Here is a 16,593-nt window from a genome sequence, read left to right on the forward strand (position 1 = left end):
AGCCTTGAAAGACGTGTGCTGCTGCTGCTGCTGCACACCTCTTTCCTTGCTGTGTGTGTGTGTCTGACATATCAAATGTTGTCTTCTTCTAATGACAGTGGTCATGTAAGGCTATTTTCCCACAAGGTGGATACAATGGAGTTTCCGAAGCAGGTTTGTGTGTGAAATATATGCAGTATGTTACAGTAGAAATAAAGTGAATGGGATTTGTGGGAATCTGGTGCCCATAAAATCCTTTCATAAATTGACCTGCAGTGCAGATTTTCCCCACTGTCTTCTTAAGTCAAAATCGACAATAAACCGCAGTTGCAACTGGGGATTTTAAACATATAGTTTCCCCCCTTTCTTCTACAATATTAACATAATACCCATCCAAAGATGCGACGACATCTGCACAATTTGTTGTGGAAAATCAGAAAGTTTTTGCATGATTTAAAACTCACTATGAAAATTCCCTTTACTTGACAGCTAAAGCCAAAGTTAGCAGGAGCAGTAACATTCCTAAGGGATATTATAAGGCGATCCTGTTATGGTGTTTTTTTTTTTTTTGTCTTTGCTGTTTTCTAAGCTGTGGCTAAAAGTAGTACCAGGTACCATCTCACATAGCTAGATATCCATGTCCTGTGGCAGTAGACTTGCATGATCTGTACCACTAGCACTTTATTCTTTTCTATCCTGCTATTTATATGACGTAGAAAGGGAAGGACTTTGTTTCTCTATCACAGATGGTTTTTTTTATACCAGGTTTGTCCCAATAAAAATTGTTACTATCAGAGCATAGAACAATATTATAAAAGTGCATAGACACAAGTATCCACACGATTTAGTGAAGTGAAATAACCCAGCATATGCTTCAAGCCTCTGAAGTGCCAGAATTTCAGACTATGGGACTATTGGATGGTCTTATAGATAACAGTATAACTATTAATAATAATTCCTTATTTTTGGCTGTTTTTGCAGATACGAGCAGCATGGTGTCAGTGGCTATGTAGAGACCAAGCACCACTTAGATACATTGATGCCCCTCACTCTTTATGCCACTGGTATAGGATGTCTTTTTTGCTTTTTTTTTTGCCAAGTAACACAATGAATTGTAGTAATAATAATAATAATAATAATAATAATAATAATATTATTATTAACTACTTGTATTTAGTTAATATTTACAACCTCCTAACTGGGCTGAGGGACTGTATTTTTAACTAGAGCGGTGATATCATCACAGGGAGAATCAGGTTTAGTGGGTGAAAAGAAACAAGGCAGATCCTGCTATTACATTACAATGCTATTACACAACAATTTGTCATCAGTTTATGACACCTTTGATCTTTAATTTGAACTTTTGCCGTATGGCCTCTAACACACTGTCTCTTGTTGGGTATAGTAAAGAGTGTGGTCTTTGTGTAAATGGGCACTGTCACTTAAAGTGTCACTGTCGTTATAACTTTCAAAATATAAACCAACAGTAGATGTAATATAAAGCAACAAAAAAAAAATGGTTGTATATTGCAGACTTGTTTTATATCACATCTACTGTTGATTTAGATTTTGAAAATTATAACGAGTGTGACACTTTAAAGAAAAAACCTTTGACACCTAGTAGAGATATGTCATGAATTGCATTGTTTCATCACTTGGGGCTCAGTATGTTTTTGGAGTGTGAGAGAAAACCGGAGTAGTCAGAAGAATCTCACTTAGAAGCATATTACTTCTTACCTTGCCCCCCGGCTGTCTGTGACCACATGTAAACATTGGCAGAGGTATAATGTACATTATACAGAGCGCTGCTTTATCACCAATCAATGTCTGTGTGGAGAGGCCACATGGTCCCTTCACAGAGAGAGGGACAGCTTTGTTGCTAATATATAGCCCATACTTTAGGTTTCAGTAGCATTCCTGACTGTTACTGGATCCAATAAAAAATACAAATCTATAACTTTGCTCTGTTAGGGTGTTTTCACATAGATTTAGGGTGTTTTTTTTTTTGTTTTTTTTTACCTAGAAATGCACTTACATTTTGTGTGTGGAAAAATGCTGTGGCCAGATGATAGATGGAAGCTGAGTAGCTGGAAGTCAATATGGAAATATATTTTATGTCCTTTTTTCATATACATATACAGTCATGGCCAAAGTTTTGAGTTGTACAAATATACATTTTTACAAAGTCTACCGCTTTAGTTTTAAAAATGGCAATTTGCATATACTCCAGAATGTTATAAAAAGTGATCGGCTTAACAGCAATTACTTGCAAAGTCATTATTTGCCTAGAAAATGAACTTTATCCCCAAAACACATTTCAGCATCATTGTAGCCCTGCCTTAAAAGGACCAGCTAATGGTGTGTTTACACAGACAGATTTATGACAGATTATTGAAGCCAAAGCCAGGAATAGATTTGAAAAGAGGAGAAATCTCAGTCTTTCCTTTGTGGCCTATTCCCTGTTTATAGTCTGTTTCTGGCTTTGGCTTCAATAATCTGTCTGTGTGAACACATCTTTACATTGTTTCAGTGATTGCTCCATTAACACAGGTGTGGGTGTTGATGAGGACAGGGCTGAAGATCAATCTGTCATGATTAGTAAGAATGACACCACTGGACACTTTAAAAGGAGGCTGGTGCGTGGCATCATTGTTTCTCTTCTGTTAATCATGGTTATTTCTATAGAAACACATGCAGTCATCACTGCACTGCACAAAAATGGCCTAACAGGGAAGAGTATTGCAGCTAGAAAGATTGCGCCTCAGTCAACAATCTATCGCATCATCAAGAACTTCAAGGAGAGAGGTTCCATTGTTGCCAAAAAGGCTCCAGGGCGCCCAAGAAAGACCAGCAAGCGCCAGGTCCGTCTCTTAAAAGTGTTTCAGCTGCGGGATCGGGCTACCAGCAGTGCAGAGCTTGCTCAGGAATGGCAGCAGGCAGTGTGAGTGCATCTGCACGCACTGTGAGGTGGAGACTCTTGGAGCAAGGCCTGGTCTCAAGGAGGGCAGCAAAGAAGCCACTTCTCTCCAGAAAAAACATCAGGGACTGACTGATATTCTGCAAAAGGTACAGGGAGTGGACTGCTCAGGACTGGGGTAAAGTCATTTTCTCTGATTTTGTTTGGGACATCTGGGAAACAGCTTATTCAGAGAAGACGAGGTGAGCGCTACCACCAGTCTTGTCTCATGCCAACTGTAAAGCATCCTGAAACCATTCATGTGTGGGGTTGCTTCTCGGCCAAAGGAATCTGCTCTCAGAGTCTTGTGTAAAACACAGCCATAGATAAAGAATGGTACCAGAATGTCCTCCAAGAGCAACTTTTCCCAACTGTCCAAGAGCAGTTTGGCAATCAACAATGCCTTTTCCAGCATGATGGCGCACCTTGCCATAAAGCAAAGGTGATAACTAAATGGCTCAGGGGACAAAACATAGAGATTTTGGGTCCATGGCCTGGAAACTCCCCAGATCTTAATCCCATTGAGAACTTGTGGTCAATCATCAAGAGACGGGTGGACAAACAAAAACCAACAAATTCTGACAAAATGCAAGCATTGATTGTGCAGGAATGGACTGCTATCAGTCAGGATTTGGTCCAGAAGTTGATTGAGAGCATGCCAGGGAGAATTGCAGAGGTCCTGAAGAAGAGTCAACTCTGCAAATATTGACTTGCTGCATTAACTCATTCTAACTGTCAGTATAAGCTTTTGTTACTCATAATATGATTGCAATTATATTTCTGTATGTGATAAAAACATCTGACAAACACTAAAAAACCAGAGGGCAGCAGATCATGTGAAAATATAATATTTGTGTCATTCTCAAAACTTTTGGCCATGACTGTACAGTGGTGCCTTGGTTTTCGAACATAATTTGTCCTGGGACTGTGCTTGTAAGCCAAACCCACTCTTAAACCAAAGCAACGTTTACCACAAAAAATCATTAAAATGTAGACAATTGGTTCCACACCCCCAAAATCATTTTTTATTCTGATATTATAAGTTACTGTATAGTATAGCAATCAGCATGTGGAGTATAATCTATAGTAAGTGCAGAAACCTAAAGGAACAGCTGCAGTTTCCTTACAGGAAGGAGTTGCAGATCCCCATAATGCAGTAGCGTACAACAGGCTAGAATAGAGAAGCATGGCTGCTGTCAGATCTTGTGCACACATGAAAGCAATGGGGAAGGGGGCGGGTGTTAAGCATGGACCAATCAGGAAGTGAGAATCACAGAGCTGTGCAGGAGGGCAATGACAGGCACATTATAGCAGCAGTATGTATAGCTGAGTGTGAGTGCAGGCACATTATAGCAGGAATGGAGAGGATGGGAAACCTAGGGCCTGACACAGACATTAAAGAATGAGCAGGGTAGATGTGGGCGCATACATGCAGCACTCTGTCTGGGAAGAGAGGGGTTACAGCAATGAAGAGATTACCTCCACAGTCCTGTCCCCTGATGCAAGCCCCAGCCTGAAGTGGATCTGCTATAAGTTTGGAAGGTGAGGGAGACTTCCTGGGTCAGAGCTGTAGACCCTGCTATGCAAACCATGCCCCTCCTCCACTCTCGCTCCCACCCAGTACAGGGAGCTCTTAAACAAAGTCCCAATTTTGAAAAACTGTAAGCTCTTCTTGCAAATTGCTCTTCAAGTTAGGGCCCTATTACAACAAAAGATGTCTGACAGATTATTTTACAGATTGTTTTCAGCCAAAGCCAGGAATGGATTTGAAAAGAGAAGAAATCTCAGTCGTTCCTTTGTGACCTGATCTCTGTTTTGTCTGTTCCTGGTTTTGGCTGAAAAAAATCTGTCGGATAATCTGTCAGACATCTTTTGGTGTAATAGGGCCCTTACTCTTAAACCGTTTTTTTTTACATTTTTCTCCTATAGATGTCCATGGTGTTTTTTTTTTTTTTTTTTACCCTGCTATTTTTTGGCCTTAGTCTAAATCCTTGATGCCTATCTTGATAAATTTAAAGAGAACATGGGAGGTTATTCAGAGGAGCAAAGCGAGCACTTTAACCAGGGACATTATAAAGCGAACATGATAGGAGGCTATATTTTGGGGGCTGATTTGTGAGAGTGATTTGCAGTACAGTCATTTTTGAGCTGTTATACACAGAATTTATCAAATTTCGTAACAGTTGCATGTTTGTAGTGAAATGTTGATTGTTTCTATCATAGAACACAAACCATAATTTCTCAATAAATACAAAGCTAGCATAGGTCATTGACACAAAATCAAAGTTTAATTTAAAATATTTGTATTTTTTATTACGTGTATACATGGGCAGTTGAAATATTTAGAATCCGGGAACGAAAATTTTGTTGCATCGTGCTATCAGTCTGCAAAAATGCATTGCACTCTGCATCAGCAGAGTTTTACACAACTGTACCCGCTACGCCCTCTTTTCAGGGGAAAAAACAGACACTCAGAGGCTGTTAAAAAGTTGCAGAAGTGGAGCTCGCGCTCGATAATTGGCAAGAACACAAAGCATCAGGGACATACATTTGACACATCAGGGTTAGTACGTCTGGGCCAATGTGTGAATACATCCTAAAGCTCTGTAAAGGGGCACGGATCACAGAGATCAGTAGTCGTTATTGGGGGTTCATCAGCCCTTGTAAAAGGCCTTCCCCTTTGCTGCAAAAGCTAAAAAAGTAAAGACATTTGGCTGTAAGCTTCATATCCAGATTTTTCTGCAGATTTGCTGGTAATCCACAACTAAATCTGCAACACTACTGGCATATTTCATTGTGTAAAGTCAGTGGGAAACAAATGCAACAAATCTTTGCACAATTTAGTCTGGAATTGACATACTTTTGGATCTGGATATGTGCAATGCAAGCCGAATACTGTGCAAATTGAAATTTTGTTAAGGGGTACTCTGCCCTGTCCAGAGCATGCACAGGATAGGGCATAATTTAGAGATTGCAGGGGGTCCAACTATCTTAAAGGGGAACTCCAGGTAGATGTTAAAAAAAATGAAACTTCTGCAGAAGCATAACGCATTACTTACCTATCCCAGTTTTGAAACTACTACCAAAAATGCATTTGTTTGGGGGGGGGGGGGGGGGGGGTTGCTGTGTTTTGTGTTTCTGTTCTCCCTGGTTGGCATTTCCCAGAATGCATTGCTTTCCCTCATGTGATCATCACAGCCCCCACCCATTACTATCAGTAAAATTTGTGCAGCAGCTGCTTCTGGCCGCTTAGAGATGGGGAATCAGTCAGGGGATTGGGTTATCCAGCCGTGCCCCCTGTGATATCACACCCTGCCCCCTGTATGCATCATCAGCCTGATCTCAGCAAACACACACAATGTGAGACAGAGGCATGGAAGATTTGTCTCCTAAGTTGGGAGAGCAGTGGAAGCAGGAGACAATGTGAATTGGCACAGGGGACATTTTTTTCACTTCCTGGATTTCTATCAGCTACCAGTGTGGCAGAACCATACAGATACAGTAATACATTGTATAGACACATCTATATGACTTTTAATGTACTTTTAATAGAAAACAAGTTTTTCTTATCCGGAGTTCCCCTTTAAAGATGGGTTTGTCAATTGGTGATTATAAACTTAGGAACCTTGTTCTGTTCAGAATCATTTTACAGAGACTGTACATTAGAACTTGGAAAAAACTAATGCTGAACCTTTATCCACACAATGCTTTCTATTTCAAGCACCTCTTGCTGGTAAGGCAACCATCAGATGTATAGACCCATAAAGCTGCATACCGAGATGAGCCGGCCAATATGCTATTACAGCTGAATCAGAAACGCCCAAACAGCACCTATGTGTATTGCCCCATACATCCTTATGGTTGCCTATTATGACTTTGTAACAACAGAGATATGGTATGACTATATGTATGAGGCCGTAATCTATCTTTATGCATTTCTTTATTCACCAAAATCAGTTGAGAGTTTTGATGGAAAATTTCTTCTGACCAGTCAACATGACAGGAACATATGGGAAGCTTGAATATAATGGCATCTATAATTGTGATGTATGAGTAATGATTGTTTGTGTTGTCATATGTGGTAAATACAGGCATCTCTTTGTAGAGCTTCAAAGTCTACCATGTCAGGAGATAACATCTTGTTACAGATTTTACGGCAATCATTTTTAAACACAAACTTTCTTTTAGTTGAAAATCGTTGCTCATAAAAATTCCTGTTTTTAACTGCGGCCTTTCTAAAAGCAACGATAAGTATCCACGTCATTCCTATCACAACAAGCTGCAACATATGTATGTAACAAAAACATGTACAAGAGAAAAATGATGGCAAACAAATGCAGTAAGAAAACACAGTGTGAAAAGAGAATCACTGGGGGAAATTATCTTTGTACATCAATTCTTTGGTATAACAAAAATTATTAATGTTTGCACAAGCTGGATTTTGTGCCAACTTATTCCAGATGTCATTATACATTATATAAAAACAACTAAAGTAGGATCCACCAGCACCACACTGTAGTGTGTACGAATTCCCCTCTGTCATGGTCTTGGAGAGTCCTCTTGCCCTCTGGTGACCTGTGAAATGGGATGTATTTTTCCACTTAGATTATACATGATTCAGATGCCATGATTAACCCCTTCCCCCAATATGACGTCCAGGGACGTCATGAAAAGCAGTGGCAGAATGCATCATGACGTCCCTGGACGTCATGCTTTCCCTGCCTCCCCCCTCTGTCCCTGGGTGAGATCGGGCAGCAGGAGGAGGCTGTGTCACACAGCATCCTCCTGCTGCCACTGCCCGGAGGGGAGCCGCGCTCCCCCCCGGGCAGTTAACCCCATAAACGCCGCGGTCAATGCGACCGCAGCGTCTATGGGGAGATTCAGTGTCCCCCGCCGATCGGGCGGCGGGGGGAGGCTGCAGAACGCTGCCTCCCCCCACCGCCTCTCAATCTGTGTCCCCCGGCCCCCTCCCCTCGTCCTCCGATACCGGCGGATCGCCGCTACTACCTCTTTAGCGGCGATCCGCCGGTACCGGGCATTACCGGCGCCGCCGATAGTTTTCATCTCCCCCCACCGTGAATCCACGGTGGGGGGAGATGAAAAATGTCCCCTCAGACCCCAGATCAGCCCCCCGATCACCCTCCCCGGGCGGCCATCAGATCCAAGATGGCCGCCCCCATCCCTGCTAACAAACGATGTTTGTTCGCAGGGATGGAAATGAATAAGTGATCAAAGCCCCATGCTCTCCGCCACCGGAGGTAGCGGAGAGCATGGAGCAGTGATCGGGGACCCCCCCGTGTGGTCCCGGAGCAGGCGATCGGCGGTATATACTATATACCGCCGATCGCCTGTTCCCAGTGCTGATCAGCACTTTTTATCCCCTGTCACCATAAATCATTGGTGACAGGGGATAAAAAGTGTCACCGTGCCCCCCCCCAAGTCGCCCCCCACCCCCCCAGTCACCCCCGTCCCCCAGTCACCTCCCCTTCCGCACATACGTTACCTGATCCACGGAGCTCCGTCCTCCTCGGCGTCCAGGCTGATTCTGAAGTGCGCATGCGCTCCAGAATCAGTTAGCTCTGAAAATTTAAAGTGACAGAGACCAATTTGGTCTCTGTCACTGAACTATGATTACTGTGATAGAAAATATCACAGTAATCATAGTAATACAGTGAAAATTAATGTATAAAGTACAAAAAGTGAAAAACATACAAAAAAATAAAACACACACTTTTTATTATAGTAATAATTGCAGTTTACTCCCAGATTACCCCTAGCCCCCCCAAATTACCCGTAACCACCGCAGGTTGCCCATATCCGCCCCAGATTGCCCGTATCCACCCCAGATTGCCCGTAATCACCGCACGTTGCCTATAACCACCGCACGTTGCCTATAACCACCGCACGTTGCCCATAACCACCGCACGTTGCCCATAACCACCGCACGCTGCCCATAACCACCGCACGCTGCCCATAACCACCGCACGTTGCCACTAACCACCGCACGTTGCCACTAACCACCGCACGTTGCCACTAACCACCGCACGTTGCCTATAACCACCGGACATTGCCTATAACCACCGCATGTTGCCTATAACCACCGCATGTTGCCTATAACCACCGCACGTTGCCACTAACCACCGCACGTTGCCACTAACCACCGCACGTTGCCACTAACCACCGCACGTTGCCACTAACCACCGCACGTTGCCTATAACCACCGGACATTGCCTATAACCACCGCATGTTGCCTATAACCACCGCATGTTGCCCATAACCACCGCATGTTGCCTATAACCACCGCACGTTGCCACTAACCACCGCACGTTGCCACTAACCACCGCACGTTGCCACTAACCACCGCACGTTGCCACTAACCACTGCACGTTGCCTATAACCACCGGACATTGCCTATAACCACCGCATGTTGCCTATAACCACCGCATGTTGCCTATAACCACCGCATGTTGCCTATAACCACCGCATGTTGCCCATAACCACCGCACGTTGCCCATAACCACCGCACGTTGCCTGTAACCACCCCAAATTGCCAGTGAGCCCCTCCAGATGGTCCGTAATCTGCCCCGATTGCCCGTAACCCCGCATATTGCACGTAACCACCGCACGTTGCCTCTAACCACTGCACGTTGCCTCTAACTCACACACGTTGCCAGTGACCCCCTCCAGATTGCCGTAACCACCCAAAATTACATGTACCCACCCCTGATTACCTATAAGCACTTTCGTTTATCCGTAACCACCCCAGATTGTCTGTAACCACCCCATGTTGCCCGTAACCACCGCAGATTGTCTGTAACCCCCCCAGGTTGCCCCTAATCACATGTAATTCCCCCCAGATTGCCTCTGACCACCGCACGTTGCCTCTGACCACCGCACGTTGCCTCCGACCACCGCACGTTGCCTCCGACCACCGCACGTTGCCTCCGACCACCGCACGTTGCCTCCGACCACCGCACGTTGCCTCCGACCACCGCACGTTGCCTCCGACCACCGCACGTTGCCTCCGACCACCGCACGTTGCCTCCGACCACCGCACGTTGCCCCCGACCACCGCACGTTGCCCCCGACCACCGCACGTTGCCCCCGACCACCGCACGTTACAGGTTCCCATCCCAGATTACCTATAAGCACTTCAGTTTATCCGTAACCACCCCACGTTGCCCGTTACCACCCCACGTTGCCCGTTACCACCCCTCGTTGCCCGTAACCACCGCAGGTTGCCCGTAACCACCACAGATTATCCGTAACCACCCCACATTACCTGTAATCTCATTTTTTTTTTTGTATTTTAGTAACTGCGCTATTCTAATAACCATTACTAGCTGCGGTTTTGCTCCAGCAAATTGGCACTCCCTTTCTTCTGAGCCCTGCTGTGTGCCCATACAGTGGTTTATGCCCACATATGGGGTACCGTTGTACTCAGGAGAACCTGCGTTACAGATTTTGGGGTACATTTTTTTCTCCCATTCCTCGTGAAATTGAGAAATTTTAAACTAAACGAACATATATTGGAAAAATTCGAGTTTTTCATTTTTACTGTCTTATTTTGAATACTTTCCTCTAATACCTGTGGGGTCAAACCGCTCACTGCACGCCAAGATGAATTCTTTGAACGGTGTACTTTCCTAAATGGGGTGACTTTTGGGGGGGTTCTATTCTGCTGACACTACAGGGGCACTGCAAACGCACCTGGCGCTCAGAAACTTCTTCGGAAAAATCTGCACTGAAAATGCTAATTGGCGCTCCTTCCCTTCTGAGCCCGGCTGGGTGCCCATACAGTGGTTTATGCCCACATATGGGGTACCGTTCTACTCAGGGGAACCTGCGTTACAGATTTGGGCATGCAGCTTCTCTCCTGTTCCTCGTGAAATTGAGAAATTTCAAACTAAACAAACATATTATTGGAAAAATTCAAGTTTTTCAATTTTACTGTCTTATTTTGAATACTTTCCTCTAATACCTGTGGGGTCAAAATGGTCACCACACCCCAAGATGAATTCTTTGAGGGGTGCACTTTCCAAAATGGGGTGACTTATGGGGGGGTTCTCTTCTGCGGACACTACAGGGGCTCTGCAAACGCACCTGGGGCTCAGAAACTTCTTCAGCAAAATCTGAACTAAAAATGCTAATTGGCGCTCCCTTCCTTCTGAGCCCTCCTGTGTGCCCATACAGTGGTTTATGCCCCCATATGGGGTACCGTTGTACTCAGGAGAACCTGCGTTACAAATTTTGGGGTGCGGATTCTCTCATGTTCCTTGTGAAATTGAGAAATTTTAAACTAAACGAACATATTATTGGAAAAATTCGAGTTTTTCATTTTTACTGTCTAATTTTAAATACTTTCCTCTAATACCTGTGGGGTCAAAATGGTCACCACACCCCAAGATGAATTCTTTGAGGGGTGTACTTTCCAAAATGGGGTGACTTTTGGGGGGGTTCTCTTCTACGGGCACTACATGGGCGCTGCAAACGCACCTGGCGCTCAGAAACTTCTTCAGCAAAATCTGCACTGAAAATGCTAATTGGCGCTCCTTCCCTTCTGAGCCCCGCTGTGTGCCCATACAGTGGTTTACGCCCACATATGGGGTACCGTTGTACTCAAGAGAACCTGTGTTACAAATTGTGGGGTGCAGATTCTCTCTTGTTCCTTTTGGAAAGGAGAAACTTTAATCTAAACATATATATTATTGGAAAATTAAAATTTTCGATTTCTTTAAGGCCTAATTGTGAATACTTTCCTCCAGCCCCTGTAGGGTTAAAAGGCTCATTATACCCCTAGATTAATTCTTTAAGGTGTCTAGTTTCCAAAATGGGGTCACTTATGGGGTTTTACAGCATACAAGCCTCCTAAATCAACTTAAAAAAAGAACTGGTCCCTAAAAAAAAATCAGTTTTGGAAACTTTCACAAAATGTGATAATTTGCTAATAAATTTCTAAGCCCCATAACAGCCTAAAAAAGTAAAATATGTTTCCCAAATTATGCCAGAATAAAGAGGACATATTGGTAATGTGATTTAGTAACTAATTTATGTGCTATGACTTCCTTTTTTAGAAGCAGAGAATTTCAGAAGTTCATAAAATGCAAAATTTTAAAATTTTTCATGATATTTTGATGTTTTTCACAAAAAGCACACAAAGTAGTGACCAAATTTTGCCACTAATATAAAGTGCCATATGTGACAAAAAAACAATCTCAGAATCGCTAGCATACGTTAAAGCATCACTGAGCTATAAGCGCATAAAGTGAGACAGGTCAGATTTTGAAAAATGAGCCTGGTCATTAAGGCCAAAACAGGCTGCGGAGGCAAGGGGTTAAGAGCCAGGCAAGGCTCGAAACGCGTCGGCTGTTTTAAGAATTGTCATAATAAAGTTGGAAATTTTTACGTGAGCTGAAGGAATCCGTTTTTTTTTTTCTATTGATAGCTTATTCTTTGTTAAGGTTATCTGTTATTTTATTCTGGACAACCCCTTTATCCCCTATTTTGTATAAAACATTATTTATAATATTGTTTTGTATTATCAAATAGTTCCTTCTGGTCTGAAACATTGAGGGTATGTTAACTCACGTCAGAGTTTTACTGAATGATGGCTGGACAACAATGAAATGATCAATTACTGCAATTAAACCATACATTTACATTACATTACTGCATGTGTGAATTCAGCCTAAAAGCTTCAGTCATTAGATCAGATGTGAACTGCTCAATGTAGTTAGTGCAGTGATTACCATAGAATACAATTAACATCTATTATATGACCAAACAAATAAGCATGTGACAAGGCAGCTATAGGGTAATAGCGTCTCTATTATTCACCTCTTGGTGTAATGTGAACCAGCTGAAAGAGCTTATGTCTACATTCCCTAATGTATATACACGTTTGTAGAAGTTTCTCACGGGTTAGAAAACAATAACCTGTAATTGAGTGAATAGAAATTTTAGATTACTTGGAACCTGAAGCTTAATCGGTTTTCTTACAGTAATAAAATAATTGTTGTTTTTGGTCTTTCTAGGTAAAATGGACAGGTAACAGAAGTCCAGGCTCCGCTCCGACAGTAAATTGTCGTCGGCAGAATGACTGAGTGCTTTCTGCCTCCCACCAGTAGCCCCAGTGAACATCGGAGGGCTGAGCATGGTGGGGGACTGGCTCGTACACCTAGCTCAGAAGAAATCAGCCCAACTAAATTCCCTGGACTGTACCGCACCGGCGAGCCATCGCCTCCTCATGACATCCTCCATGAGCCACCTGATGTAGTGTCTGATGATGAAAAAGACCATGGCAAGAAGAAAGGGAAATTTAAGAAGAAGGAGAAAAGAAGTAAGTATACAGGAGACATATAGGCCCAGGCTGATCCACCTGTATGATATGAAAGCTGGCTATGGACAAGTCACATTAGGTTTCATCTCGGAGGGATTGATTAGTCTGGCCCATAAAGTGTACATATTACAGCACTACTACTGAGAAAAGATGTAATGCCTTCTACCAATAAGGGTATGTTTAGTGCTAGACTTGGCATAATTTTATTAAGTTCATCTTCAAGGCACCTTAAGGCCCCATTATATAGGCAGTTATCACCTTGCATAATAGGACCAGTTGGCTAATTGCTCACTTTTGACATGTCAAAAAATTTCCCATTGTAGCTTCTCGGCCTTTTGGCTATGATCAAGTGCAGTATCTGTTCTTATCGCTTTCATATCTGATACGTCCCCTATCTGGGTACCATATATTAAATGGATTTTTAGAACAGGGAGATGGAAAAAGAACTTGTTCTGTCCTCTCTAGGCATTGACCTGGTATTGCAGTGCCTCCAGGTTCAGTGCACAAAAAAATAATTTCCTGTCGCTTGCACCTCTCCCTGTGTAATAACAGATGTATGGCCGGCGGCTAGTTAACGCTAGGGCCACAAACAATCAAGCGATTATGTACAATTATTAAGCTGTGTAATAAGCGCTGTGAAAACAGACGCCGATCTGGGAGATCAGGGCTCAGCCATCTAATATGGCCATAACAGATGTCCTAATGCATGGGTCTCCAAACTGCGGCCCTCCTGCTGGTGCAAAACTACATTTCCCATCTTGCCTGGACAGCCAAATCCAAAGCTTTAGCTGTCTAGGCATGATGGGAGTTGTGGTTTCGCAACAGCTGGAGCGCCGCAGTTTGGAGACCCATGTCCTAATGCCTCCCTATTCTGACAGTGTGTAATAGTACCTTGTAATATGCTATTTGTAATGACCTCAGCCAGTCACTAGTTTTAACTGAGCTTATTTTGGTCTTAAAGGTATTCTGGCCAGAGATGACTTATTGCCTATCCACTGGTTAGGTGACAGTTGTTAGATTGATGGGCATCTGACTACTAGGTTGGGAATAGAGGCACAGGTGTCATGCCACCAGAGGTACAGCTTCCAGTTCTAGCAATCAGTGGTTCCCACCAATTTAACATATGTCGCCTATTGAGTTTATAAGTGAGAATTGTTTTTGCTAGACAACCCCTCCAATGTTTGGATTACAAAATCTATTTCCTGGGATTCAATTGTAAAGATTTAATCCCCTAGTGTATAAATTTCCTATTTTCCCTACATATTCTATTCTTTACCACATGTCTGGATACATTCAGGTTTATATGTTTACAGTCTGGAGGCTTGTGCAATGGCTTAACTGCATGCGGTAAGCTAGAATTATAGCTGATGCCATAATAGCAGAGGTGTAGTCAGGGTGTAGTCCAGGCTTAGAGGCTACTTGGTATGATTGTGAGTCATCCTGTGGGATGCTTTGCACATACCTATAGCATCACTTGCTAATTACATGTGGATTGAGCTTGATTACTTGATGAAGCAGAGTTGAATTTGTCATTTACCTTTAGCAGACACTTGACAGATATGCACATAGGGTTATATTAAAAAGTTATTAATGCATCTCTACTGTTCTTCCATTGTAAAGGGATTTTCCATAAGTAGCAGGAGAGTATGGTTACACAATAGCTTGATAATTCTGTTACTATAGCCCCACTAGATATCTTGGTTTGCAGGAGGGAACTGATCCAAGTTGTCCAGGGCTGTGATGTGCCATTACTGCCTACTTAGGGTGTTGTCACAATATACATTTTTAGCACATTATGTATATTTTAGGGAGGTTAATCCTCGGCTACAAAGAAAAATGAAGCCCGTGTTTCTTCAGTGCAGTGCATCTTTTATTACAGCATTTCCTATAATTGAAGTTAATAGAGAATCTCAAATTACACATAAGGATCATACGAGTATTACCTGCAGGAAAATAAAAATGCAGCTCCCAAGAAGTTTGCGAAAAGTTGGGAGTTAAGAATCGGGTGTCACTAGCAGTGGGCATTTGGGGATGAAAGCCCATTATTTTGGCCTGCTGCCCCAGATCTCAGGGTTCGGTCACTGTCAGCTACTGTGTCCTGAGGAAGCAGATGCAGTTGGGTAATATGGTGCCTGTCTGCTCCCTGTGCCACCATGTAGGCACTTTAGGCCTTAGCACTAATAATAGAACAGTAGCTATGTGCCTGAACAGCCTGCACATTTAGTTATAGGTCTGTAGTGTTCACTTGTACAATAACCATTCTCATCTAGGTCAATTATATTCTCCTCAAATAAATGTAAAAAGTGATAAGCTAATGGGTTTCTATAAATACCACCACTTGCTAAAAGCCTAGGCCTTTGCGTAAATGATTTATCAGCTTCAGGTATGATCCATACTCATGGCCAGAGCTTACGTCACACTAATAATTGTAAAGGCATTTGGTGAATCTAGTCATCTCCTTTTTATAGTAGTTATGATTGTTAAAGTGACTGTACCACCAGGCCCAGGCAGAAGCATTGGAGGCGGGCTGACTAACCCTTAGTGGGAGGAAACCCTAGCCCCTCTATGATAGAGTTCCATTGATTCTAATGGAGTCACGTCATAGAGGGTCTGTGGTTTTCTCCCACTAGGGGTGGGTCGGCCCGCCTCCAGCCTGGGCCTGGTGGTACAGTCATTTTAAGGGTTCAATTTTATATTGAAATAACACAAAATGAAGAACATTGTATTTATTTTTAAGCCTTCTCATCAATAGTATTGACTGTAGAAGACTGGCATCTTAGACAGTCTGACCCAAAGTTAACTAATACAAAGTAGTTACTGTACTTATGTGTGGATCTAGAAAAATAGAACTAAAGTAACCAAATAAAAAAAAGTTTGGCCACATACACATGACTATGTTCAATTCTTGACACACGGACCATGCGCTAGCCACATTTCACAGACTAAACATGCCCCTGTGAATGGAAGACTCTAGTCTTATACTGAATGATGATGCCATGAGACCCCAAATGGCCAGTGCCATGACACTTTAAACAGCCAGTACTTTGTGATATACACATTTGTGATATACATTTGTATATATATATTTACCAGCATGTGTAAACTATAGTATTCTATCTACTGCACCAGTCGCCTCAAAAGCCCCTAATACAAACCATGTGTGGGTGCAGACTGGAAATGAATCCTTTGTCACTTTACATAGCGTTTGCACTTTATGATCCATATGCCACTGTATACGAAATGTTATTTATGGGATATAATGCAAATAAAAACCTTTTCGGTGAAGAGATATCGCCCAAAGTAACTACAAGGGTAGTAG

The 16,593-nt window shown here is 42.9% G+C and overlaps 1 protein-coding gene and 1 non-coding gene across 3 annotated transcripts in view; both read left to right on the forward strand.

Annotated features, from left to right (window-relative positions):
* The window catches only part of RALBP1 (ralA binding protein 1), a 33,727-nt gene that overhangs the window by 4,957 nt on the left and 12,177 nt on the right, over positions 1 to 16,593 (forward strand). For both annotated transcript variants that reach the window (XM_069957774.1, XM_069957775.1), the window contains exon 2: positions 12,970 to 13,274. In XM_069957774.1, the coding sequence (XP_069813875.1) occupies positions 13,031 to 13,274 (244 nt within the window). In that variant the 5' untranslated portion in view covers positions 12,970 to 13,030. The remainder of the gene's footprint in view (positions 1 to 12,969; positions 13,275 to 16,593) is intronic.
* On the forward strand, positions 13,594 to 13,784 carry LOC138784963 (U2 spliceosomal RNA). Its single transcript, XR_011361986.1, has one exon. It is a non-coding gene; the product is annotated as a U2 spliceosomal RNA (small nuclear RNA).

The sequence above is a fragment of the Dendropsophus ebraccatus genome, chromosome 2 (genome assembly GCF_027789765.1).
Source record: "Dendropsophus ebraccatus isolate aDenEbr1 chromosome 2, aDenEbr1.pat, whole genome shotgun sequence".
NCBI classification, from domain to species: domain Eukaryota; kingdom Metazoa; phylum Chordata; class Amphibia; order Anura; family Hylidae; genus Dendropsophus; species Dendropsophus ebraccatus.